Here is a 25,579-nt window from a genome sequence, read left to right as displayed (position 1 = left end):
TTTTTTTTTAAAGATTTTATTTATTTATTTGACAGAGACAGAGACAGCGAGAGCAGGAACACAAGCAGGGGGAGTGGGAGAGGGAGAAGCAGGCTTCCTGCTGAGCCGGGAGCCCGATGTGGGACTCGATCCCAGGACCCTGGGATCATGACCTGAGCCGAAGGCAGTCGCTTAACCAACTGAGCCACCCAGGCGCCCGCTTACAAATATGTTAATGGCCAAATAGCCTAGGACAGCATTCTTCAAATCAGTACACAGAAACATTTCAAGGGTATGTGGGCAAGGATGACTTCAATGGACTTGGCATCCAGAACTTTACTTTCCACGTGAACTCTTCAGTAAAACATATCACCCCTCCGACTCCTGAGATCAAGGCACTCCTTTCACATTAGCTCCTTTCTCCTTCAAGTATGAAAAACTTGTCTGAATCTTACTCTTACACCTCAGGGTATAAAATCCTCCAGGATGGTGAAAAAGTGAATGGCTATAATGGCTGAGTAACCAGATCTTGCAGAAATGGATGGAATTAGAAATAATTAAAATCATTTAATTTTATGTATCATAATTTGTTGTGATCAAGTATGAAGTAAAATGGAAAATATAAGTTCAAGGAGAAAAAGGATGATGTAAATTTTCCTATTTAAAAAAAAAGCTTGTAGGGCGCCTGGGTGGCTCAGTTGGTTAAGCATCTGCCTTTGGCTCAGGTTGTGATCCTGGAGTCCTGACACTGAGCCCCCATGTCGGGCTCCCCCCTCAGAGGGGAGTCTGTTTCTCCCTCTGTCCCTCCCCCTGCTTGTGCTCTCTCTAATAAATAAAACCTTAAAGAAAAAAAATGCTTGTAGGGTGCCAGGCTGGCTCAGTGGGTACAGCATGGGAATCTTGATCTTGGGATTGTGAGTTCAAGTTGCACATTGGGCATAAAGATTACTTAAAAAGAAAAAAAAAAGCTTGTTTGCATCTTTTATTTTTTTTGAATCTTTGTTTTAGCCCCCCGGGCGGGGGGGGTGCACTATTTCTGGAGGTATTGCAATATCAGGAGGTTGATGCAAGGAGTGGCCAGAGCAAGCTCCTAGTCCATCTCACTGCTCCAAAAATCCACTTCATACACTGTCCTTGGGTAGAGGATGTCAGATATTAAACTGATAAGAACAGAAACTATACTTGATGTTAGCCAGAAGGCCAAGAAGTGATGAATTATTTTTTTTAAAGTAAGCTCTACACCCAGGCGGGGTTTGAACTCACGACCCCAAGATCAAGTCACATGCTCTACTGACTGCCTCCGGCTCAGGTCATGATTCCAGCGTCCTGGGATCGAGCCCCACGTCAGGCTCCCTGCTCACTGGGGAGCCTGCTTCTCCTTCTCTCTGTCAAATAAATAAAATCTTAAAAAAAAAATGGATGATGAAACAATCAAAAGAGTATTTATATTCTTTTGGATACACTAAAAAAACTGACTTAACAGTTTTATTTTACAAAGTTAAATTGATAGGGGCACCTGGGTGGCTCAGTTGGTTAAGTGTCTGCCTTCAGCTCAGGTCATGATCCTGGGCTCCTGGGATACAGCCCCATGTCGGGCTCCCTGCTCAGAGGGAGTCTGCTTCTCCCTCTCTCTCTGCCTCTCTCCCTGGTCCTTCTCTCTCTCTCGCCCTCTCTCAAATAAATAAAATCTTAAAAAAAAAAGTTTCAAAGTTAAATTGATAGTATGCTAAAAATTGCATCTTTTCGACGATCTCAACTTATGAAAAACTAAAGGTGTCAAACTTAAAATGTGCAAAGGGAAACATAATTTTTAAAAATACTTTTGTGGATATGCAAAGAAGTCTGCAGATTGCTTGTTTATGATTATGTTTAATTTTTGACCACCATGGGAGTATGACTGTCTTTTTTTTTTTTTAAGATTTTTTAATTTATTTGACAGGGAGAGACACAGCGAGAGAGGGAACACAAGCAGGGGGAGTGGGAGAGGGAGAAGCAGGCTTCCCACGGAGCAGGGAGCCTGATGAGGGGCTCGATCCCAGGACCCTGGGATCACGACCTGAGCCGAAGGCAGACGCTTAACGACTGAGCCACCCAGGCGCCCCGACTGTCTTTTTTTTTTTTTAAAAAGATTTTATTTATTTGAGAAAAAGAGAGAGAGCACAAGCAGGGGGAGTGGCAGGCAGAGGGAGAAGCAGACTCCCCTCTCAGTGAGGAGCCCCATGTGGGGCTCGATCCCAGGACCCTGGGATCATGACCTGAGCTGAAGGCAGACGCTTAACCGACTGGGCCACGCAGGAGCCCCAGACCGTGAACTTTCTATCAACTGGGGGCAGGGGCATGTGGGGGACTTGGGCGTGATGTCTGAGTAACCAACCCAACAGGGACACGCATTAAACTTTGGAGCTTGCTTCCATGCTGGAAAGGTGGCGCCCATAACAACCCTGCATTTGGAGTAATGGCCTTCCCTGCTTGTCTGTCGCCCTCCTTACTCGAAGTCTCCATACTTCCTGGGCTCTCTGCACACCTGTCCAATAAGACAGCAGGAGTTGAGTAAGGTGAGCTTTAGGTGAGATAGAGAGTACTGATCTAGTTCACAGTTTTGGAGAATAGTTCCTTTTGCTATATTCTGTAACAAGTACCTGTGCTGACCTATTGTTTGCAAGTACGGGATTTTCATCTGGCTTTCTGAAATGTTGACCCGAGTTACAACTACTCTATACTGTTTTTTCCAAACTCCCTAGGCTTCTAGTTATTCCAGTATGGGACATTTTTCCTTTTTGAAACAGTTCAAAAAAATGTTGTGTTTAAGCCAAAGTAACATACACCACACATACACAACAGACTTAAAAAGCCTCACCAAAAAAACCCAAGGAAAAACGAAAGAACAACAGTCACTCTCCCCCCAACACACTGACTGGAAGATCTGTAACAATAACCATATGGTGACTAGAGGGAAATAATAATCTGTAGCCTATTTCCTTTGGAAGACTTTGGCATGATGTCTTCAGATAAAGGCGGTATGCATAAACTTGTTTATGTGGATACAGTGAACTGAACACTCTCCTTCCATCTTAACCTCTCTTCTCATTCACCTCCTACAATATAGACTGTATCTATTTGCATTTCATTTTCTGTGTTTCTGTTTGGAGCAGATGAATTTTTATACATCTGCATTTTGAATTAAATTTAAATCCTCTTTACTATAGCATGGGAAAAAAAAAAAAGACTGACCAGTGCCAATTTAGTTTCAGCCATTTCATATAGGAATCCAAAAGCATCAAATTTCCTTTACTCTGGGAACAATATATAGCATGAACAAAAGGTTATAGAGGAAAGAAATGTAATTGATTCTGAAGAGCGTAACATCTGCTAAGAATGTATTGTAAGAGAAAATGATCTCTGAGGGTCCTACTTCTGATGATGAAACGGTTTCTAGTTCCCCAGGTCAGAGAAATAACCCTCTGCTCCACACACCCCTCTTCAAGCCCAATCCACTGAGCGGAGAAAGCAGATGTTTGAAGCTAGCTTCCACAACACAAATAGAAATAAGTGTGGAAGACTTTGAGAAATGAAACCAGCCCGATAGTATTCAGCCAATGGCCTCCAAGGAAATGTGAAAAAAAACTATGTTCTGGTCCAAATTCTGTCATTAAATATAATGTGACTCTGGGCCACTCAATGTATCTCCCTGGGCCTCAAGTTCCTTGAGCTCTCACATGGGAGAGCGGCCTGGAGGGCAGAAAAGGTCTTTTTATGATGTTGTCTACAATGGTAAGATTAACAGACTATTGTTTCATCGAGAAGTCCCTTGAGTCTCAGACTTTCCATTTATTTTAATTAACTTATTTTTTCAAAGATTTATTTTTCTCAAGTAATCTCTGCACCCAATGTGGGGCTTGAACTCACAACCCTGAGATCAAGAGTCACATGCTCTACTCACTGAGCCAGCCAGGTGCCCCACAGACTTTCCACTTTATATGGGAAGAGCAAAAATTTTAACACAAGTGATTTAAGAACATCAACATTTATTTAACATGATAAAAAAGAAATGAGATATGAACATTTGCATTTAAACAATAGTAAGTAGCCTTTAATACTTACATGTGCTCATTGTATAATATATACACAATGAACATAATTACATTTGTACACAAACTAAGTACTGGATTTGAAAACCTGCTTATTGCTGTACACATCTATCCCAATTGAAGTATAAGCCCAGTCCTTCAAAATACCTACATTTTAAATTGTATTTTTAATACGAAAAAGTAAGCGGTAACATTTGTGTTTAGGCTGACAAGAGTGTGGTGGTAACTGCTGACGTTGCAATCTGACTGAGAAATAATTATAGCAGAAAACGGGACATACTTCACTTAGCAATAATAAAATGGCACATTTTAAATATATATATATAAAATTTTTACAAATCAAGTGTGAAACAAAGCATTGCAGTAGCCAAAATGGGAAGAAAAAGAAAATAAAACAGGAAAACGAGCTTCATTGGAAGTAGTAACTAAATTTATGTACTGAAAAAGCAAAAGGAAATATAAATCCACCTAAACTTTAGAAACATCAAAATCTGGAAATCAGCAACTAAGGAAGATCTGGCTGTAGACTGCACATTAAAAAAGCACCTTTGCTTATGTGCTCTGAAATCATAGCAGCAAGCTGGTGTCAGAACAACAACCTTGAGATTATGGAGTGTACATATGAGCCGTTAAAGCTGTTTGGAATAAACATTTTCCAGAAGTGATAAAATGATGCTCTGTGGCCAAAAGCATCAGAACTATGAATTTCATAGATTTAAAATATACTGTACAATATCTTCTCACATTGCTGAAGGTCCATGTCTTTAGTTTTGAATGGTTTCAACAGGAGTCAGTATAGCTGAAAAATAAAGACAGGGAAAATTACTTGACACCTGCAAAGTTAATGAGTGACAATTTCCTAAAGTAATTGAGGGCAGTGTTCTGTAACAACGGAACTGACAAGCATGGCCACGAAAATCCTAAGACATAATACAATGGAAGGACCTTTTCTTGTCATTTCATAGGTTTAATTCACAAAGCCAAGAATGCAATTAAGTAACAATTCAGAATAAAAAAAAAAGTAACCAAATTTGTGGCTCAATCCAAAAGATCAACAAAATGAGCAAAGATTTGCATAACTTTGCTAGGATATAGATTAAGCTGCCTATGCAGCACTGTCATTTATAAACCTTTCCAAAGGTTTATATAAACCTGCCAAAACAACTAAGTCAGCGAGATGACATACACACAGTGAGAAGACAAAGTAACGCCGCTTTGAGCGCCACCAGCTATCCCAGGTGGCTGTGTGCCAGAAGTCTAGAAAATAGCCGGCAGTCACTGGACGCCATTCCAGTATGTCATGCCACTGGCTCTTACAGTGAAAGTAAAACGAAACAAAATCCAATAATAACAACTTAAGGAACCTGGAAATGTACTTGAGTTTTAACTGTACATACTCTTTATTGTCAGACAACATTCTTTATTATCATTGGTCTGTGTACAAAGAATGGTAACCTGTTTATTGAGCCAAAAGATAATGAAACTGGATTTTAATGTACACTTCTCCACTAAGACGGACAGAGGCCATCTATCAAGTCCTCGCACAAGACGAATCAGATAAGCATGCTGACTATTCCTATTCTGGTATTTTTCTGTCACTTCAAAACACAGTAAGTTGAAAGTTTAAATGCCTGAGTGACAGAGGCAAGACACAGGTAAGACTATAACAAACAGGTGGTTTGTAACTCCAGAAAGGATGTCAATCCTGCATAAATACCAACTGACAAACAAAGGTCTCTTCTAGGCTCTATGTAGACATAATCTTAAATAAAAGTTACAAATATGACAAGACAGACATAAATCCTTCCAGATGAACAAAAGGACACATGTTACAGTTGCTACAAGAAGGTATGAATGGAAGAAGATTCTAGAAAATAAGCACTACTGGATAAGTCAATTTAGTATTTGTACTAATTTATTTTGAGAATCTAAAAGTCAAAGAATATGTTAGCAACAATGTTTGTAATAGCTCTATGTATTTTTGCTGCTTATAATTGTTTAACAGAAACTGGTGGTAACCCTAAAGCATACAATATTCCTAGATCTGGTAGATGGTATGAGAAAAAAATGCAGAAAAAGGCATAAATGACTCCATATCTCAGTTTCCCTGAAAAGTAAAAAAGAGTATATATCTACAAGTCCAAAACTGCAAGTAAAATTTAGCATTTTTCTATAAAATTGTTAAAAGACCTTAGAAAATTATTCTCAGCTCTTAGACTGTGGTCCAAGGAACAATGTTCAAGTAAGGATTCCTCCTTTCCCCGGCCTCACCCACAGCTTTTTTAGTAGTGACCTCCCTTACTTAAAATAAATTAATTATTTCAAAATAATTTCTGACAGATCTTAACGCCTCCATGTAGCTGGCCGTACCACAAACACTCCTTTGTACTTTAACATAATTAACAGACTGCCCACGCGGTAGACATGTCTCACGAGCTGTAAAAAACATTACTTGATCAACATGTAATCGCTTCCACAGAATTCTCAGATCTGACTATGGAAAGGAATGCTAAGTGGGAGCACAGCTGCAAAACACCGTGAGGCTTGTCTTGGCACGGGCCATCCGCTCTTCGTTTTGCTGTTTTTATGGACGATGAAATAAGAGACAGAGAAATTTTGTCACGTAGCAAATCACTGGAAGGGCTGATGATGTTGGAGATCTGAGTGATTGGCCATGGCCCAAATACACAGCCTCCTTGCCCTGCCAGCGATCCCTAACGCACAGTCCAGGATCAATCTCAAGTTTTTGTTCACCAAACCAACGAGTGAATAGAACTCCAGTTAAAAACTCTCAAGTTCAAGCACAAATGCAAAGAGTAACGGACGTACTTTTTCCGAGACTACACACACATGAAATGAGATCCCTCTGTGAGCTGCGGCTGAATAGCTGGAACGGGCGATGCTGAGGACTCAGGAGACGGGGACAGACTTTGCACTAAAACACACCAAGAGAACGCAAGAAAGTAAACATCTTTAGGGCACATCTGGAGAAGGAAATCTGGACGCTGTGATCCCATAAAATAAGAACATGCTTCAGGAAGGAATTAATAATTGTATCTGGGTTCTTTGAAATTGACAATTATTATTTAGCATGAAATGTCTCTTGAAGACTGTTTAAAAATTCTTCTTCCTCCTATACCTTAAGCTTAGACATTGTACACAATGTTTTATGTCAATTGTACCTCCACAAAATTGGAAAAGAAAATTCTTGTCGTCGTCCCCCCCTCTTTTTTTTGGCTTTGAGGTTAATTTTTAGGTGTCTACCTATGAATCACTCCTGTTGGGTCTCACTTTTTTAAAATTAATTAAAACAATTTTTTTTAAAGTACACTCTACCTAACATGGGGCTTGAACTCACAACCCTGAGATCAAGAGTCCCATGCTCTACTGGCTGAGCCAGCTGGGCGCCTCTGGGTCTCACTTTTAAAAGCCTTTCTAGTTCCATGCAGCTAAATACCATCGATAGTTTAAATGTTGTGATTTTAATACACCCACACACTTTATGCAGTTGTGCCAAAACAAAAACAGAAAGTGGTCATTGATAATTAAAAAAAAAAGGGAGAATTCCTGTGCATAATGCCTTATAAATGAGAGAGGCAAAAGAAAAGACAGTGCTTAATATCTTTTACAAGGAAACACGACTTATCACATAAATTTGCATATGTATATAAGCTATAGAGAATACTGCCAGAATCCCATGTTCTTCCTAAGAACAGTCCCAAATAATTGAATTTCACTGTATTTGCCCTTTTGCAAAATGATGGGGAGGAGGGTCAAAGTAGGGAGGACTACTATTTTTTTTTTTTTTTTTTTTTAGTTACAGGTTTTTAATAGATACTCTTTATAAAAAGTGGGATGTTCCTTTCTTTCCCTGGCGTGCTGATAGTGTGTTTGTGTTTTTTTTAAATTTTTTTATTCTTATGTTAATCCCCATACATTACATCATTAGTTTTAGATGTAGTGTTCCATGATTCATTGTTTGTGCATAACACCCAGTGCTCCATGCAGGATTACTATTTTTTTTAAAGATTTTATTTATTTGAGAGACAGCGAGAGAGAGAGAGTGTGTGTGCACAAGCAGGGGGAGGAGCAGACTCCCTGCTGAGTGGGGATCCCGAGTGGGACTCGATCCCAGGATCCTGGGATCATGACCTGAGCTGAAGGTGGACACTTAACCCACTGAGCCACCCAGGTACCCCAGGAGGGAGGATTATTAAGAATGGTTTTTTGCTTATGGACTATGAGAAGCAATGCTGATAATGTGCACTAGTTTTATGATCCCCCATCCCCATCCCTTCCCAATATCATAAAGAAAAAAAGAGAAAATCAAATCTGTGAAGGAAAAAAAAAAATCCTGAAAGTAGCATAGACATTTTTGTTATTTTATTTTTTAGTTAAAAAAAAAATTATTTTTAGAGAGGGAGGGAGGGTGAGGGGATGGGCAGAGGGAGAGGGAGAATCTTACGCAGGCTCCACGCCCAGCACAGAGCACACGAGGCTCGATCTCATAACCGAGACCATGAGTTGACCCGAAATCAAGAGTCAGTCAGTTGCTTAACCGACTGAGCCATCCAGGAGCCCCTATCCTCTGACATGCTATGGATCACGACCTTCTATCAAAGAGAAACCCACATGTGGATTATAGCAGTGGCCAAACAAACCTATACTATTAGGTATTAAATCTTCTACAGTTCCCAAAGTGGTAGGTTTGTGACTATTCTGAGAATCCAGCCTCAGAGAAACAGGTACATTTTCCACGTTCTGGAAGATCTTTTTAGAAAAAATTTATGGCATATGTGTTAAGGTTAAGATGAAGAGAGAGTGAGAGAGAGAGAAGGAAGTGATCCCCAAGCCAGGACACTCTGGATCTAGGCCGAGGTCCCCTTTCCATCCTTTCCAGAAGTGGCATCCTTCCTGAAGGTGCATGTGGGAAGGCAAAATATGAATTCAGAGGTTCAGAGGAAACCCCAGGGAGAAAAGTATGAAATGTGTAATATCTACCTGCCATCGTTTGATTTCCTCTAGAAGCCTCAGGAGTTTGTTCATAAGAAACAATAGTTTCTTCTTGCTCATGAATATTGTCCTTTATATTCTCTTCAGGGTGGCTTTCTGCTTTATGATTTATGATCTGTATCTCATCTTGAGGGCTACTGAAAATAGATTGATATTTTACAACTTGTTACTACAAAATACAGTAAAATTTTTTCTTCCAATTTATCATTATGAAAATGTTTAACCATACACAAAAGATGCCACCATCTATAGCTAGTAACTGCTAACATTTTACTTGTAATCTCTTTTCTGCCCCCTTTATAGAAATTTTTAAACATAAAAAAATGAGAGCATTATAATAATACATGAAACCTGTGCACTCAGGTAATCCACGTTTTACCAATCTTGTTTCACCTAAACTCCCAGTCTCCTACTCTCCAAATTATTTTAAAGCAGATTCCAGACATATCATTCGATCTATAAACACTTCAGTTTGTATTTATAAAACCTTAATGTCATCAAATATCCAGTCAGTGCTCAAATTTTCTTGATTGCCTCATTATAGCATTTTATAGTTATCGGTTTCAAGCAGATCTGAAGTCTATGTATTGTATTTGCCTGAGAAGTTTCTTAAAATTAACTTTAATCTAAAATAACCCATCCCACACATCCTTTTTATTCTTTGCCACTTAGGTGAAAGAACCTGGTTTATCCGTCCTACATAGTTTACCATATTCTGTATTTTGATGATCATATTCCTCTTATTTTTCATAAACTGATAAGGACTTTGAGGCTGAATCAGATTTAGATTTTAGGGGGAAAGGTAATATATTTCATTAGGTAGGGTTCATGCACAGAACAGGTTGTTTCTTTTCGTGATGTTAAAAATGATCAGTGAGTTCAAAAGTTTCTTGACCCACTCATTACAAAGTTCCCTGTCAGATTTTCAGCTTTTCCAGCCATTGAGGAATATTATTGTTCAAATCCTTTATTTCATTAGGGTTAGCAAAACAGTGATATTCTCAGTCTTTCATTCTTTATTGAATGAAATTCTTCTAAAAAGAAAAGTATCTCCTCGAAAACTTTTTGGCTGCAGTTTATTTGGGAAAGGCAAGATAAACACTTGATTCTTTGCCTTTATGTAAAAGGTTTTGGAATAAGAAGTCAATTCCTTACCATTGTCCAAAGTGGCCAACAAACTATTTTTTGTTGTTGTTGGGTCATGAAACTCACAAATTTTTTTTTTTTTTTTTAAAGATTTTATTCATTTATTTGACAGAGAGAGAGAGAACAAGTAGGCAGAGAGGCAGGCAGAGGGAGAGGGAGAAGCAGGCTTCCCGCTGAGCAGGGAGCCCGATGCGGGGCTCGATCCCAGGACCCCGGGATCATGACCTGAACCGAAGGCAGCGGCTTAACCGACTGAGCCACCCAGGCGCTCCGAAACTCACAAATTTTTAACATACTAGATGTGTTTTAATCTATGCCTATTAACAAAACAGCAGGTTTTTTTTTCTTATCAGCTATTGCAAAAGTTTTTCGAACTCTATCTTGCTATTCATTGAAGAAATAAAGGCATTCTAAGTAACATTAAATCACAGCATTTCTTTTTTCCAGCTCTGGTAATTTTTCTAATGAAGGGTGGGACTGAGTACATACAAGTAAGAAGGCCAGTTAAGCAATACAGCTAAAAAATAAATAGCGTATCACAGTAGCTTTTGGAATACATCAGATACCTTGGATTTCTGATCTGTGTCTATACGATCCATTATGCAGGCAATGCTGAGGTGCTGACTTTGATACAGCTTATGTATCTTTTTATGCTTTTTAAAGGTCCTTACTGAATTCCTAGGTGCCAAGCATTGTGTTAAGTGCTATACCTGTGTTTTCTTAATCATCGCAACACATTTGTGATATATAGACACTATTATTATCCCATTTTTACAAGTAAGGAACCTGCAGTTTAGGGAGTAAGTTGCTCAAGATCCTACATTTCTTAAGTAGCAAAGCTGGGACAGGAATCCAAGACTTTTTGACTCCGAAGTTCCCCATTCTTAACTGTTACATAATTTTGGGAGTGATTCCTTTGTCACTTTCCCTAATTATTACCTGTATGAAACATCCTCGGGCATTTTCTCTTGGTTTCCCTCTTTATCCATCACTTCCTCCGAACTTACTCCATTTGGTTCAGGTTTGAAAAGTGTTTTGGAAAAAATGTCCTCAGTTTTTTTAAACTATAGAGTAAGAAGAAAAATGATTCAAAAAAGAAGTTTGTTAAAAAATGATACCCTGTCAAATAGTTACTGAAATACATCTTTAGATTCAAGTATATGAAAAATATTTGCCTAGAGGGATGATGCACATTGCTAATAGCTAGCAGCTCTGGGATATAAGATTCTTTAATTGGGGTTAACAGTAATTTATTCTAGCCTTGATTATGTTTTAAATGTTCAATTAACCCATTTTTTGATGCTGAATATACCACTCAAGTTAAACAAAACCTATCATTTCACTTAGACTTACGGTCTCTGCAATGAAATGAACCATAATTATTTTCAACCTTACCACTTGATCTAATCTTCAGAAATCTACCCCTGTGGAATATCTGTTCTAAAATAATCTCTACCTCTTTGCTGAAATCCGTATTTTGAGGTTCTGCTTCTTTTAGTTGAACAATTTCTGCTGCGGGAGTTTCATGGTTTGGCTTTACATCATTTTCTTTAATGACGGTATCCAATTCCTTAATGTTATCATCCCTTCTTCGAGTCTGTCCAAAAGATACATAGCAGAGATTCATACCACAAAGCCATGTACGTTTCTGGATAGCACCTGTTAGTTTTCACTCACAAGGAGGTTTCCTTATGAAAACCAACAGAGGAAAAAAATATATATATATATCAGTATTCCACACATTTTTTTCTCATCTCTTTTAATCATCCATCCTGTAATTTGTAGAATGTGTAATTATTCAACTGTTAATCTGCTGGATCTTTAGTAGCAGTGCCCGCCAGCTCTTGATTAGATGGCAAGGGGATTTCTAGGAAGGAAGAGCAACACTTTCAGCTGATACATGCGTACTAACAGGGACAACCAGACAGAAGCCACTCAAACAGGCTCCCTAGTCTGCTATCTCTGTATTTATGAATTGGGGTAACAAACAAATCATAAGAAATGGAATGGTATCACTTTACAAGGGTGGGGTTGGGATATGATGAACAGTAGACTGAGAACTTTTATTTAGAAGCTCTCTCCTACTACAATTTAGGTCATGTTAAATTAGGACACAGAGTAATACACATTTTATTGGAGGGAGAATTGGGGACTATCTTGGCATTTGACAGTTGCTGAAAGCACTTTTATCTGCTTAGTATCTCTGTGAAGTCGATGGGATGGGCTATACTGTCATCTGATTTACAGCAGAGAAGAGTGAGTCCACAACTGGGACAAGGACACCCAACAAGTAACATAGCTCTGACTTTTTGAGTTCGGGCTATTTCCATTTGATTAAGCTGTCTTAGCTTATTATTATGGGAATTAAATAATATAAAGTAACTATCCATACTGTAGACATTTTTGAAAATCCATCAATCATGTAACTCCATGATCCCGAGTCAAGTGACATTAGATTTACACAGAAGAATGATTAAATGCAATAGATATACCTGGGTAATCCTGAATGGATTATCCCTGAAACCTGAAGGACTCTGTAAGGGTGACTGGTCTAAAGCACCAATAACATTTAATCCTTTTTTCTTTTCCCTCAAGCATGCTTGTTGATGTCTCCTTATTCTTTCCATTTGCTCTTCCACAGTCATCCTAGGTCGGGTACTTTCAGCCAAACAGAGCTGTTCCACTGCACTTCTGGGCCTTTCCTTTAAGTTAAACATAGACATATGAATACAAGGATGCAGAATAACTTCTGAAAAGTATGTTGGAATAAAAAATGTTCTAAAATGCATTCATTTTGTTCTCTAAGTCAAAAGTAGAGGTTAACACCAGAAAGGCAAACTGTTTTATCCTTCACTAGTATTTGGTGATGCATGGTCACTGTAACAGGAAATTGTATAAAACTCAAACTAGGAAGGGGCACAGCTTCTAAATATAAGAGATTTATTTTATTTTTTAAAAATTTTCCCCAAGATTTTATCTTTAAGTACTCTCTACACCCAACATGGGGCTCGAACTTATAACCCCAAGATCAAGAGTTGCATGCTCTGCCAACTGAGGCAGCCAGGCACCCCAGAGATTTATTTTAATGAAAATGTGATGTTTTAAGTCACACATTTACTGTGAAAAGACCTGTAGAGAAAAATCCTTAGTTCGTGATCAATAACAGAACTATAAAAATATTATTTTCCATAAATCAGATGGTTTTATTCAAAAACTTTATATATATATATGACCCATTTTTATGGTTTACTGAAGGGTTTAAAAACATTAGTCACATTAAATAACCCATTCTTACTTCTTACTTTCTTATTAAAGATATAAAACAATATTGGTATAAAATGCAAAATAAGAACTTCAGTATTAGTCATAAGCAAATTTTAGCTTATTTTATATCATAGAACATTTAAAGATTAAACATATGCTAGAATCTATGGCACAGAATCCATCGGTTTCTTTATGTCTCTGGTCTGAGTTGGCGGGGACTGACTGCGAGACACTGGTGACGCTGTTTGCTTTTGGAAAAACCCAGGGTGGAGTAAGCACTTCGTGATGAAGCAGTGTATCAGGCAAACCCTCGAAGATCTGTTCTCACTCCCGCAGTCTGAAAAACGCCTGCAGGGAAGGAGCTATAGCTCTAGAGCCATTTTCTTTTTTCTCTTTCTTTCTTAATAATGATTTTCTTTTTTTTTTTAAAGATTTTATTTATTTATTTGAGAGAGAGAGCGCACACGTGAGAGCACAGGCAGGGGGAGGGGCAGAGGGAGAAGCAGGTTCCCCACTGAGCAGGGAGCCCCACACAGGGCTCAATCCCAGGACCTCGGGATCATGGCCTGGGTCGAAGGCAGATGCTTAACCGACAGCCACCCGGGCACCCCAACTAGAGCCATTTTCAATTGTATAGAATCAATATCTTAAAGAGCTCAAGTAAAAACTAAAAGGGAGAGGAAATGAAAAGCTTTAATGTGCAGAAGTGATGGTGATTCTCTTTTATATGTAAAATAAAACACATTTGCTTTGGAAAACAAAACACCAAAAAACCAAAAAAACTATTAAAAAAAAAAAAGCAAACTCTAGATACAGATTGGGAACTGGCTACTATAGCATCCCTTTCCTTTTGTTTTTATTTTGGATTTTATTAAGTTTCTTATTTTATCCTTTTATTTTTAGTAACTACAAACATGTAGCCTTCCTCGCTTTTCTACTCTTATGCAAAAATGTCACACTGCAACTTCCTTTTCCAAGTTGTCATATTGTAAATATCTACTGTTTTTAAATGCCAAATATTGTTAATTTTTAGATCTTTTTCTCCAGCGATAACTGGAAAAGAGTATCTCACTGCAGTTTTAGTATTTATAAATTATTATGGGGTTGAACAATTATCATATATATTTTCCATAAAGAAACTCTTAAAAATAACTGACATATATTCATTCCTCATATATTATGAACTTGTCTGTTATATTCCAAGTATTTTAATCTAGCACTGATTTTGCTTATAAAGGTCTTTCCTGTACCAATATTATATAAGTGTAGTCTTCCATACTCTTCCTACCTGTACTTGGTTATGTACAATTTTCTACTACTTAAGATAGTTATGTACTAAAAAAAGATAGTTATAGAATACAAAATCCACTAATATCTTTCTTCTTCATCTCAACACACATTTTAACTTTTTTTTAATGTAAGCTCTACACCCAATGTGGGCCCTGAACTCATGACTACGAGATCAAGAGTTGCATGTTCTACTGACCGAACCAGCCAGGCATCCCTTAACATGCATTTTTATTTTAAATTTTATTTTATTTTTTTTAGATTCTATTTTTAAGTAATTTCCACACCCAACATGGGGCTTGAACTCAAAACCCTGAGATAAAGAGCTGCATGCTCTTCCAACTGAGCCAACCTTTTTCTGTTTATTTTAGCATTATAATTTCCAAAGAAAATAGCCTTTCAATCAGTAAAAAAAATGCCTAACTATGAACAAATGATACTATTATAAAACCATGACTGCTAATGGTAATATGGATATACAGAAATTCATTAATTTTTATTCTACAATAATTATCTTTCTAGGTCTTTATAATTTTGTACTAATTAAAAATATATTTCTTGTATATAAATTTGTCAGATGTTTTGGGCATATATTTTGTAGCTGTAGTTTAATATCTTTCAAGAATAACCATAGATCTTATCATTTGTAGTACTTTTTATTCTTACAGTTTAAAATTATCAAATTACTTCATACCAAATTAGTAGAGAATTTATAAAGATGAAAAGTAAAAGTTCTGGGGGCACCCTGGGTGGCTCAGTTGGTTGAGCATCTGGCTCTTGATTTCGGCTTAGGTCATGATCTGAGAGTTGTGAGATCGAGCCCCGTGCTGGACTCTGCACTCAGCTTGGAGTCTGCTTGAGATTCTCTCTCCTTCTGCCCCACTCCTGCTCATGCTCTCTAAGATAAATAAATAAAATCTTAAAAAAAAAAAATTCTTGGGCACCTGGGTGGCTCAGTCAGTTAAGCGTCTGCCTTCAGCTCAGGTCATGATCTCAAGGGTCCTGGGATGGAGCCCTGCATTGGGCTCCTGCTCAGTGAGAAGTCTGCTTCTCCCTTTCCCTCTGCCCCTCCTACCTCCCCCCTCCCCTGCCAGCCCCACTGGTGCTCTCTCTCAAAAAAAAAAAAAAAATTCTTTTGCAGCCCAAATTTCTAAGACTACCTGGTTGAAAAGGAGTTAAGTACCCTGATAATCTTCCCCAAATGACCAAGATTAGACTGGTTTACAGCAGGTTGAATTAAATGGATCTCAGATGAGTATGTGAAATATAGAATTTATTTCCCAATCTCAATTCACATTTCTCAGGGTCACCAGACGACTGGCAAACTCCAAATCTACCACAGCTAAAAGGCCCTCTAAACTCAGGGTAGTCTGGAAATCCATTACCTTGTTGACTAAAGGACATGTCTATCAGTCTCATCAAAGAAATTCTTAGAGGTGTCAAGAAATGTAATATAAGGTAGCTATATTCCACAAACTGTGGATGGACATCAACTCAAGGCTGATCAAAACAAACCTAGATTAGGTATTGAGTAGGTCTGTCCCCTAGGTGCTAATTTCCTGAATGTAATTTAAAAAAAAATTAAGATTACTAAGTTTTTCTTAGAGTATCTAAAAAAATTTTGGTGAAACACTAAAAAGAAAATTATGTATGAGAAAACAATATATAGGATTAAAAATCCTTCTAGAAATTAACTTCTAGTTAAATACCGTTCTTGAATCCATCATCTTCTTAGTTTTCCTTAAGGTTACATAGGAGGCTATTGTCGAAGATTCAGGTGTTGGTGATTTTGTTCTGGGAGGGACTACTCCAACAGGAAAGTGGGAACCTAAAAATTAAAACAGCAGTAAGTTGTACAAAACATCTTTCACACAACATAATGCTTTCTTTTGACATACTCAATTTCTGAGGCTTTTATTTATTTTATTTTTAAGTAGGTTCCGTGCCCAGTGTGGAGCCCAGAGCAGGGTTTGAGCTCCTAACCTTGAGATCAAGAGCTGAGCTGAGATCAAGAGTCTGACGCTTGACTGATTGAGCCACACAGCCACCTCTCTGAGGCTTTTAAAATCAAAAGGCAAATTTATTGGAGCGCCCAGGTGGCTCAGTCAGTTAAGCGTCCAACTCCTGATTTCCACTCAGGTCATTTTCTCAGAATCATGAGCTCTGTACTTCTTAAGATTCTCTCTACCTCTTCCTCTGCACGCCCCCTTCCCGTTAGTGTGCACGTGCTCTCTCTCTCAAAAAAGGGGCAAATTTATTTTTATTTTTTTCCAAAATGTCTCTAATTGCCAGCCTTATGTTTATTTATTTTATTTTATTTTTTAAAGATTTTTTTATTTGACAGACAGAGACACAGCGAGAGAGGGAACACAAGCAGGGGGAGTGGGAGAAGGAGAAGCAGGCTTCCCGTGGAGGAGGGAGCCCAACACGGGGCTCGATCCCAGGACCCTGGGATCATGACCTTAGCCGAAGGCAGATGCTTAATGACTGAGCCACCCAGGCGTCCCTGTTTATTTTTTTAAAGATTTTATTTTTAAGTAATCTCTATACCCAGTAGGGCTTGAACTTACAACCCCGAGATCAAGAGTCTGCATGCTCTACTGACTGAGCCAGCCAGGGGCTCTACAGGGCAAATTTATTGTTTGAAAAGGGCCAGGGAAAATGTAGTAGCCTTCCATTAATGTACTCTACCTAAGGTTCTACAGATTAACAGATGATATCAAACATTTTAATTATAAAATTAGAAATACACAATGGATAATATATCCTCACAACAACCTTCTAAAGGAAAGAAGGTAAATGAAGTGCAGTGTCTGCATTGATTTACTTCCTCAAGTCCATATAGCTCAGCAGCAGCATGGCTGGGGCTTCTCCTTTAGCCTTCTTTCCATTCACAACATTTTCAGAGATTGAAAGGACCTTAATCCTCTCACATATTAAAGATCAGGAAAGGCATGGCCCAGAAAGGTTAAGTGATTTACCTAAATGTCCTTAATTTCCATTTGGTCTCTTTTCAGTCACACTGTCTCAATAAAGAGTCCACTAACAACGTTATCAATAGTTATCTATAAGTAATCACTGCCACTTTCTCTTTTGTAATTTTAAAAATTTCTAAAATGAACACACACCATAGAAAACAAAACATACAACACAAAATCATTAACGCAACAAAAATAAAAGCAGCTAAAAATAAGTTAACATATAAAATATGCATTTATATTGTAGTCATCTTGTTTAAGCAGAATATATGCACTATCATCCACTGAGGACATTAGTAAAAGAACAAATTGTTAATATCTCAATGGTTTCCTTAGGGAAAAAAAAAAAGAAAAATACCACTCTCTTTGGGCTCACTTAACAGTTACATCAACTAAGGAGAAAAAGGAAAAAGGAAGTCTAATTTCTCCCCCAAGACAAATGGTAGGTCAATCATCCAGGACTCCTTTAATTTATACACCAAACAATCTGTAGCTTAGGTTTCTTTTTTTTTTTTTTTAAGATTTTATTTATTTATTTGACAGAGATAGACACAGCAAGAGAGGGAACACAAGCAGGGCGAGTGGGGGAGGGAGAAGCAGGCTTCCCACCCAGCAGGAATCCTGATGTGGGGCTCAATCCCAGGACCCTGGGATCATGACCTGAGCTGGAGGCAGACGCTTAATGACTGAGCCACCCAGGCACCCCTGTAGCTTAGGTTTTAATATTGTTTATGAACTCTATGAATATTATAAGGTTGTATATTTAAGAATATGAAGAGCTGAACTGATACACAATATAGGTAATTTTGCAATTCAAAGAGAAAGTCTCTATTACCCCAGTTAGTGATCCATTTTTAAAAGCCCCACTTTAAGTCACATGGCACAAATTATACCATAATTGATCTGTGTACTTCAGACATTTATTCAGATGAGAGCTTATGATTATAAGTTAAAAAGCAAACAAACAACCCAAACACCTAGGGGTACAAAGCTGGCTCAGTTGGGAAAGCATTCACCTCTTGATCTCAGGGTTGTGAGTTCGAGCCCCATGTGGGTATAGAGATTATTAAAAATAGAAAATAAAAAACCAAACACCTAAGTTTTAAGAGGCAAATTTTGAGGAAGAATTCAAACCGAATAGAGAACATATGTCAGACAAGGTATTTTTTGTCAGTAAAGCCATGCATTGATGGAACAAATAATTATCAACTTCTTTACTTTTTCCAATTCAATTAAATTCCTACTGATGAGTTAAAGTCATTTATTAAATTGCTAAATTTTGTAAACTTGACTGGTCATATTTATCCAATACAGATCATGGGGCATTATGACTACATAGGAGCCAGAAAAAAGAATGGAATAAGATATAAGGTGTAGTCCTTATTTTATATATGCTCTAAACACTTTGCCCATAGGAATTAAAAATGTTACACATGTGATATACAGCAACTTTCCCCCCATTTCCTACCCGAAGCGAGTAGATGCTACTCAGGTCCAGGAAACCAGTGCTGTTGAAACAGGCGCATTCTGGCTAGGTTTATTGAGGGTTTGTTTTTTTTTTTTTTTTAAATCTTTTATTTTTAAGTAATCTCCACACCTAAGGTGGGGCTCGAATTTACAACCCTGAGATTGAGAGAGTTGTATGTTCTACCCACTAAGCCAGCCAGGTGCCCCTAGATCTACTGAGTTTTTAAGAAAAGCTACAAAGTTCCTATTTTTTTTTTTTTTGTTAAAGATTTATTTATTTATTTGAGAGAGCGAGAATGAGAGAGAGAGAGCACATGAGAGGGGGGAGGGTTAGAGGGAGAAGCAGGCCCCTCGCTGAGCAGGGAGCCCGATGCGGGACTCGATCCAGGGACTCCAGGATCATGACCTGAGCCGAAGGCAGTCGCTTAACCAACTGAGCCACCCAGGCGCCCCACAGTCCCTATTTTTTTTAACCACAGGGAATGTTCCCTTATTTTTACTTTTTAAGATTTTATTTATTTGAGAGAGTGAGAAAGAGAAGGAGCAGGGAGAAGGGGTAGAAGCAGACTCCCTGCTGAGCAGGGAGCCTGACGTGGGGCTCGATTCCAGGACCATGAGATCACAACCCGAGCTGAAGGCAGATGCTTAACCCACTGAGCCACCTGGGCACCCCAAAATCCCAATCTTTAAATGCTGGCAACCAACAGGGAGCCTGGGTGGCTCAGTGAGTTAAGTGTCTGCCTTTGGCTCAAGTCACGATCTCTGGGTCCTGGGATCAAGCTCGGCTTCAGGCTCAGCACTCTGTGGGGAGCCTCTCCTCCCTCTTCCTCTGCCCCTCCCCTGATCATGCTCTCTCTCTCTCAAATAAATAAAATCTTAAAACAAAAAAAATGGTGGCAACCAACACATTTTTTTTGTGGGCTAAGAAAACTCCACATTTATTCATAAATATTAATACTTACAAATATTTATAACTATTAATTCAACAGGATGAAATAAATCATTATCAAATAGAATCTAGTAGCACCTTAAAGGAAAAATACACCATAAATGAGGTTTATGTTAGGAATGCAAATGGATGGTTTTTAAATTTTTTTCTCTCTCCCCCCCAACCTCTTTCTTTCAGCAGGCTCCATGCCCACTGTGGAGCCCAACGTGGGGCTTGAACTTATAACCCTGAGATCAAGACCTGGGCTGAAGAGTCAGACCCTTAACTGACTGAGCCACCCAGGCGCCCTGCAAATGGATGGTTTAATTTAGAAAATCTAGTAAATGTAACTCAATACATTAATATATAAAGAGAAAAACATGATCGCTAGCAAGGCATTTAATGAAATTCAGTATCCTTTCATGAAAAAGGAAAACTTGGGGCACCTAGGTGGCTCAGTCAGTTGAGTGTCTGCCTTCAGCTCAGTTTGTGATCTCAGGGTCCTGGGATCAAACCCTGCGTTTGGTCCCTGCTCAGCGGGGAGTCTGCTTCTCCCTCTCCCCACCGCTCATTCTCACTCTCTCTCAAGTGAATAAAATCTTAAAAAAAAAAAAAAAAAGGAAAGCTTTAGTGAAATGAAAATGAATGGATACTTCCACGATATGATCAATGTAGATAGCCCACACCAAAGCCAGTACAGTACCATGATCAATGGGAAAAATTTAAAAGCATTTCCACTTAAGTCAACAACAGAATTAGGATATCCACTACCTTCTCTATTAACACTATTGTGCAATTACCGGCTCCAGAGAAGGAAGATACATAAAATGAGGAAAGGAAAATTACAATCATGACATAACTGTATATCTGGAAAATCCCAGCAAAACCACTAACTACTACAAACTACAAAACTACTAACTAACTACTACAACTACTACTAAAAACATTTAGATAATTTAAAAGGGTAATGCCAGTCTTAACTGGGGCAATGTGGTATGCCGTAAGTGGAATCTCACTGTGGTTTTAATCTGCATTTCCCTGTGACTACAAACACTGCCCTTTTTTTTTTTAAGATTTTATTTATTTATTTGTCAGAGAGAGAGACACAGAGAGAGCACAAACAGGGGGAGTGGCAGGCAGGGGGAGAAGCAGGCTTCCTGCCGAGCAAGGAGAGTGATGTGGGGCTCGATCTCAGGACCCTGGGATCATGACCTGAGCCGAAGGCAGACGCTTAACCGACTGAGCCACCCAGGCGCCCCAACACTGCACTTCTTTTCATACACTTATTTGCTATGTGAATATACTCTCTTGTGAAGTGTCTGCTCAAGTGTTGTATACTCCCTGATTTTTTTTTTTAATCTTGGCCGTGTATTGTGTATTCATCAACAAGGAGAACAAAGATCTGGTTTGTAGGTGGCTGGTTGTGAACCTCTGCTTTAAAAGTTTCTCAAAAAAAAAAAAAAAAAAAAGTTTCTCCAAATCATGGCTATATGCCTGATATTTCATTAACTTATACACTACCCAAATTTTTACTTAGCACTTACTACACGATTATTGATTGGATAAATGAAAGAGACTTTCCCCTTTACTGTTTTTATTAAACAGAGCAGATAAAAAGAACTAAATGTAAAATATGTGCAAGCATAAAGAATGACCAACCCATTTGGTCATCACATAGCTTAGAAATATCATCATGACCTTAAAACACTCCCTAATCCCCTCTCCTTTCCTGTCTCTCCTCAGAGGTAATTAACTGTCGAATTATGCATTTATCTTCCCCCTCGTTTTTTTAATAGTTCTGTAATATTTGAAATCCTAAAAAAAACCCCCAACTTTCAGTTTTGCATATTTTTAACTTACACATATGTGGAGCTATATGCTATGTATCTTTCTACAACTTGATGTTTTCCCTCAACATTAGGTTAAATTTTTTAGTTGCCTTAAGTTTTAGATGTTTTTATAAACATGACATAGCTATATTTTATTTTTAATCCAGTTTGACAACCTTCTTCTTTCAAGAGAAGCATTTAGTCTAATTATATTTGTTATAATTATAATTACTCATGTATTTAGATTTATTTCTGCCACTATTTTATTTTTTTAAAGATTTTATTTATTTATTTTACAGAGAGAGACACAGCGAGAGAGGGAACACAAGCAGGAGGAGTGGGAGAGGGAGAAGCAGGCTTCCCGCGGAGCAGGAAGCCCGATGTGGGGCTTGATCCCAGGACCTTGGGATCATGACCTGAGCTGAAGGCAGTCGCTTAACGACTGAGTCACCCAGGCGCCCCCACCCTATTTTTTGTTTAACATTTTTCCCACTTCCTCTGTATTTTCTTTTTCTTCTTTTGGATTCTCGTCCGGTTTGCTTCCCTACTAGTTTGGAAACTATACAGTCTATTTCTTTTCTTTATCTTATCCTTAAGCATGCACGCTTATTAAAGTGTAAAAGTAATCATGATCATTACCATCCTCTGGAACAATACAAGGACTTCAGAACATATTAATACCAACAAATTTCCTCCTGTTTTATATGCTATTGCTTTCAAATATTTTAGTTCTCTGCTTCTCAGACTTTCCATAACTGACCACCTTCCTTCTATATGAAGTGCTGCAGAACTCTCTCAAATGACAGTAAGTGGCAAATTCTCCTGTTTTTGTTTTCTTAAAAAAGATTTTATTTACTTATTTTTGAGAGAGAGAGCACGCGAGTGAGTGCACGAGTAGGGGGGAGGAGGGGCAGAGGGAGAAGCAGACTCCCCGCTGAGTAGGGAGCCTGATGGAGGGAACAATCCCAGGACCCCGCTATCATGACCTGAGATGAAGGCAGATGCTTAACCAACTGAGCCACCCAGGTGCCTCAAACTCTCCAGTTTCTGTCTTTACTGTTCTTTCCTAGTTTTATTGAGGCAAAATGTATAACTAAGATGCAGAGATCTTAAATTCTTAAATGCACAACTGGTGAGGTTTGATAAATGCATTCTTATCCCTAGCTGCATATGCATACAACATCTGTATAATCATTTCAATCAAGATAGACCATCTTCGTCACCCCACAAAATTCCCTTCCAGTCAATCCCACCCTTCTGCCAAAGGCAACTGTTTTGTTGTTGTCTATCACCAATAGATTAGTTTTGTCTATTCTCAGACTTCATATAAAGGGAATCATATACCTGTCTCTTTATGTCTGACTTCTTTCACTTAACGTAATTTTTTTCATATTTATACAAGTTGCTGAGAGTCACACATGTACATCTATCAATGTTTTTTAATTGCTGAGGGGTATTCCATTATATGAAGATATCATAACTTGTTTATCCATACTCTTGTTTACAGACATATGGGTTGCCCCCAATTTTTGTTTATAATGAATTAAAACTGCTGTAAAAATCCTTGTAGAAGTTTTTTTGAGGAATGATGTTTCTATTTTTTTAGGTAAATATATAGGAGAACTGTTGGATATGATAATTGCATATTTAATTTAATTTTAATTTTGTAAGAAACTACCAAACTGTTGTTCTATCTTATACCACCATCAGAAGTGTGTGTGAATTCCAACTGTTCCGTGTCCTAACAAACACTTGGTAGTAGGTCTTAATTTTAGCTATTCCAGAAGGTGTGAACTGATTTTAATTTGCATCAAAACTGCATTTATGATTGATCAGTTGTAAAACTTTTTCATATGTTTGTATACTTTATTTGTTTCCAAGTCTTTTGCCTACTTTTATTGGGTTGTCTTTATTATTGCTTTGCAAGACTGTTTATATAATCTGAATACAAGGCCTTTGTCATATGATATATATACTATTTTCTCCCATTCTAATGGGGAGGAGTTTTAAATTTTGATGAAATTTAATTAATCAGTTTTCACTGAGAGTATAGCCCTCAGAGGTTTCCAGCTTTACTTGAGGGGGTGTCCTATCAGATTCCTAATTTGTTCAGGTTCTGAGCTTTGTACTGTCACAAGGCATTTTAGTGCTCCACTTAAATTACTGGATTCCTCCTCTCATAAACTCACGACCCCAAGATCAAGAGTCCACATGCTCTATAGACTGAGCCAGCCAGATGCCACTGCATATAACTTTTGATTCCTCAAAAACTTAACTATTAATAGCCTATTGTTGACCGGCAACTACTAACACGTTATTTTGTATGTTGTATGTGTTATATACTGTATTCTTACAATAAAGTAAGCTAGACAAAAGAAAACCCTATTAAAACAACCATATGGAAAATACATTTACAGTACTGTACAATATTTATTGAAAAAAAATCTGCATTTAAGTGGACACTCATAGTTCAAATCTATGTTGTTCAAGTCAACTGCATGTGAACACACACACATACAGTTTTTTATGAGACATGTACACATTTTCCTATATAACCACAATATCACACTGTTGATAATCTCTAGAACATACTTAAATTTCCATAACTGTCCCAAGAATCTCTTTAGAGACTTCAAAAAACATTTACTTATCATTTTTTTTAAAGTAATCTCTTCATCCAACATAGGGCTTAAACTCACAACCCTGAGATCAAGAGCTGCATGCTCCACTGACTGAGCCAGCCAGGGGCTCCTAGAGATTTTTTAAAAACCACAATCTAGGTGCTTGGGTGGCTCAGTCGTTAAGTGTCTGCCTTCGGCTCAGGTCATGATCCCAGGGTGGGATCGAGCCCCGCATCGGGCTCCCTGCTCCGCGGGAAGCCTGCTTCTCCCTCTCCCACTCCCCCTGTTTGTGTTCCCTCTCTCACTGTGTCTCTCTCTGTCAAATAAATAAAATCTTAAAAAACAAAACAAAAAAACCCACCACAATCTAAAAGAGATAGTACAAGATGGCAGAGGAGTAGGAGACCTTAGTTTCGTCTGGTCCCAGGAATTCAGCTAGATAGCTATCAAATCATTCTAAACACCTGTGAACTTAACCAGAAAGCTAAGAATAGCTGCAACTCTCCAAATAGAAAAGCCACCACTTTCTGCAAGAATGACAAGATGGAAAATCTCACCTCAAAAAAGAGAAGAAGAGGCAGTAATGACTGCCAGGGACCTAATCAGTATGGATAGAAGAAGTCGGAACTAGAGTTCAGAATAACGATTATAAATTTACCAGCTGGGCTTGAAAAAAGCATAGAAGATACTAGAGAATCCCTTTCTGGAGAAATAAAAGAACTAAAATCTAATCAGACCAAAATAAGAAAGGCTACTACTGAGATGCAATAAAAAATGGAGGGTCTAACTGCTAGAATAAATGAGGCAGAGGAGAGAATTAGTGATATAGAAGACCAAATGATGGAGAATAAAGAAACTGAGAAGAAGAGAAACAACTACTGGATCATGAGGGGAAAATTCGAGAGATAAGTGATACCATAAGGCAAAACAATATTAGAATAATTGGGATCCCAGAAGAAGAAGAGAGGGAGAGAGAGAG

The 25,579-nt window shown here is 38.1% G+C and overlaps 2 protein-coding genes and 1 non-coding gene across 4 annotated transcripts in view; all 3 read right to left on the bottom strand.

Moving 5' to 3' along the window:
* The window catches only part of AEBP2 (AE binding protein 2), a 281,379-nt gene that overhangs the window by 117,507 nt on the left and 138,293 nt on the right, over nucleotides 1–25,579 (bottom strand). The window lies entirely within an intron of this gene.
* Nucleotides 1,000–1,191, bottom strand: LOC115942554 (U2 spliceosomal RNA). The gene has a single exon (XR_004077182.1). It is a non-coding gene; the product is annotated as a U2 spliceosomal RNA (small nuclear RNA).
* PLEKHA5 (pleckstrin homology domain containing A5) overlaps nucleotides 3,988–25,579 on the bottom strand; it is a 228,800-nt gene continuing 207,208 nt past the window's right edge. The window contains exons 25-31 of one of the 2 annotated variants that reach the window (XM_081821312.1): nucleotides 16,487–16,605; nucleotides 12,719–12,928; nucleotides 11,683–11,823; nucleotides 11,166–11,290; nucleotides 9,069–9,214; nucleotides 6,897–7,002; nucleotides 3,988–4,866 (exon numbers count right to left, since the gene is read on the bottom strand). In XM_081821312.1, the coding sequence (XP_081677438.1) occupies nucleotides 6,908–7,002; nucleotides 9,069–9,214; nucleotides 11,166–11,290; nucleotides 11,683–11,823; nucleotides 12,719–12,928; nucleotides 16,487–16,605 (836 nt within the window). In that variant the 3' untranslated portion in view covers nucleotides 3,988–4,866; nucleotides 6,897–6,907. The remainder of the gene's footprint in view (nucleotides 4,867–6,896; nucleotides 7,003–9,068; nucleotides 9,215–11,165; nucleotides 11,291–11,682; nucleotides 11,824–12,718; nucleotides 12,929–16,486; nucleotides 16,606–25,579) is intronic. The other variant, XM_081821313.1, reaches the window with a different exon arrangement.

Source organism: Leptonychotes weddellii, chromosome 5 (assembly GCF_054177405.1).
Source record: "Leptonychotes weddellii isolate Sample4059 chromosome 5, ASM5417740v2, whole genome shotgun sequence".
NCBI lineage: Eukaryota > Metazoa > Chordata > Mammalia > Carnivora > Phocidae > Leptonychotes > Leptonychotes weddellii.
This window is presented reverse-complemented; position numbering and strand designations above follow the sequence as displayed.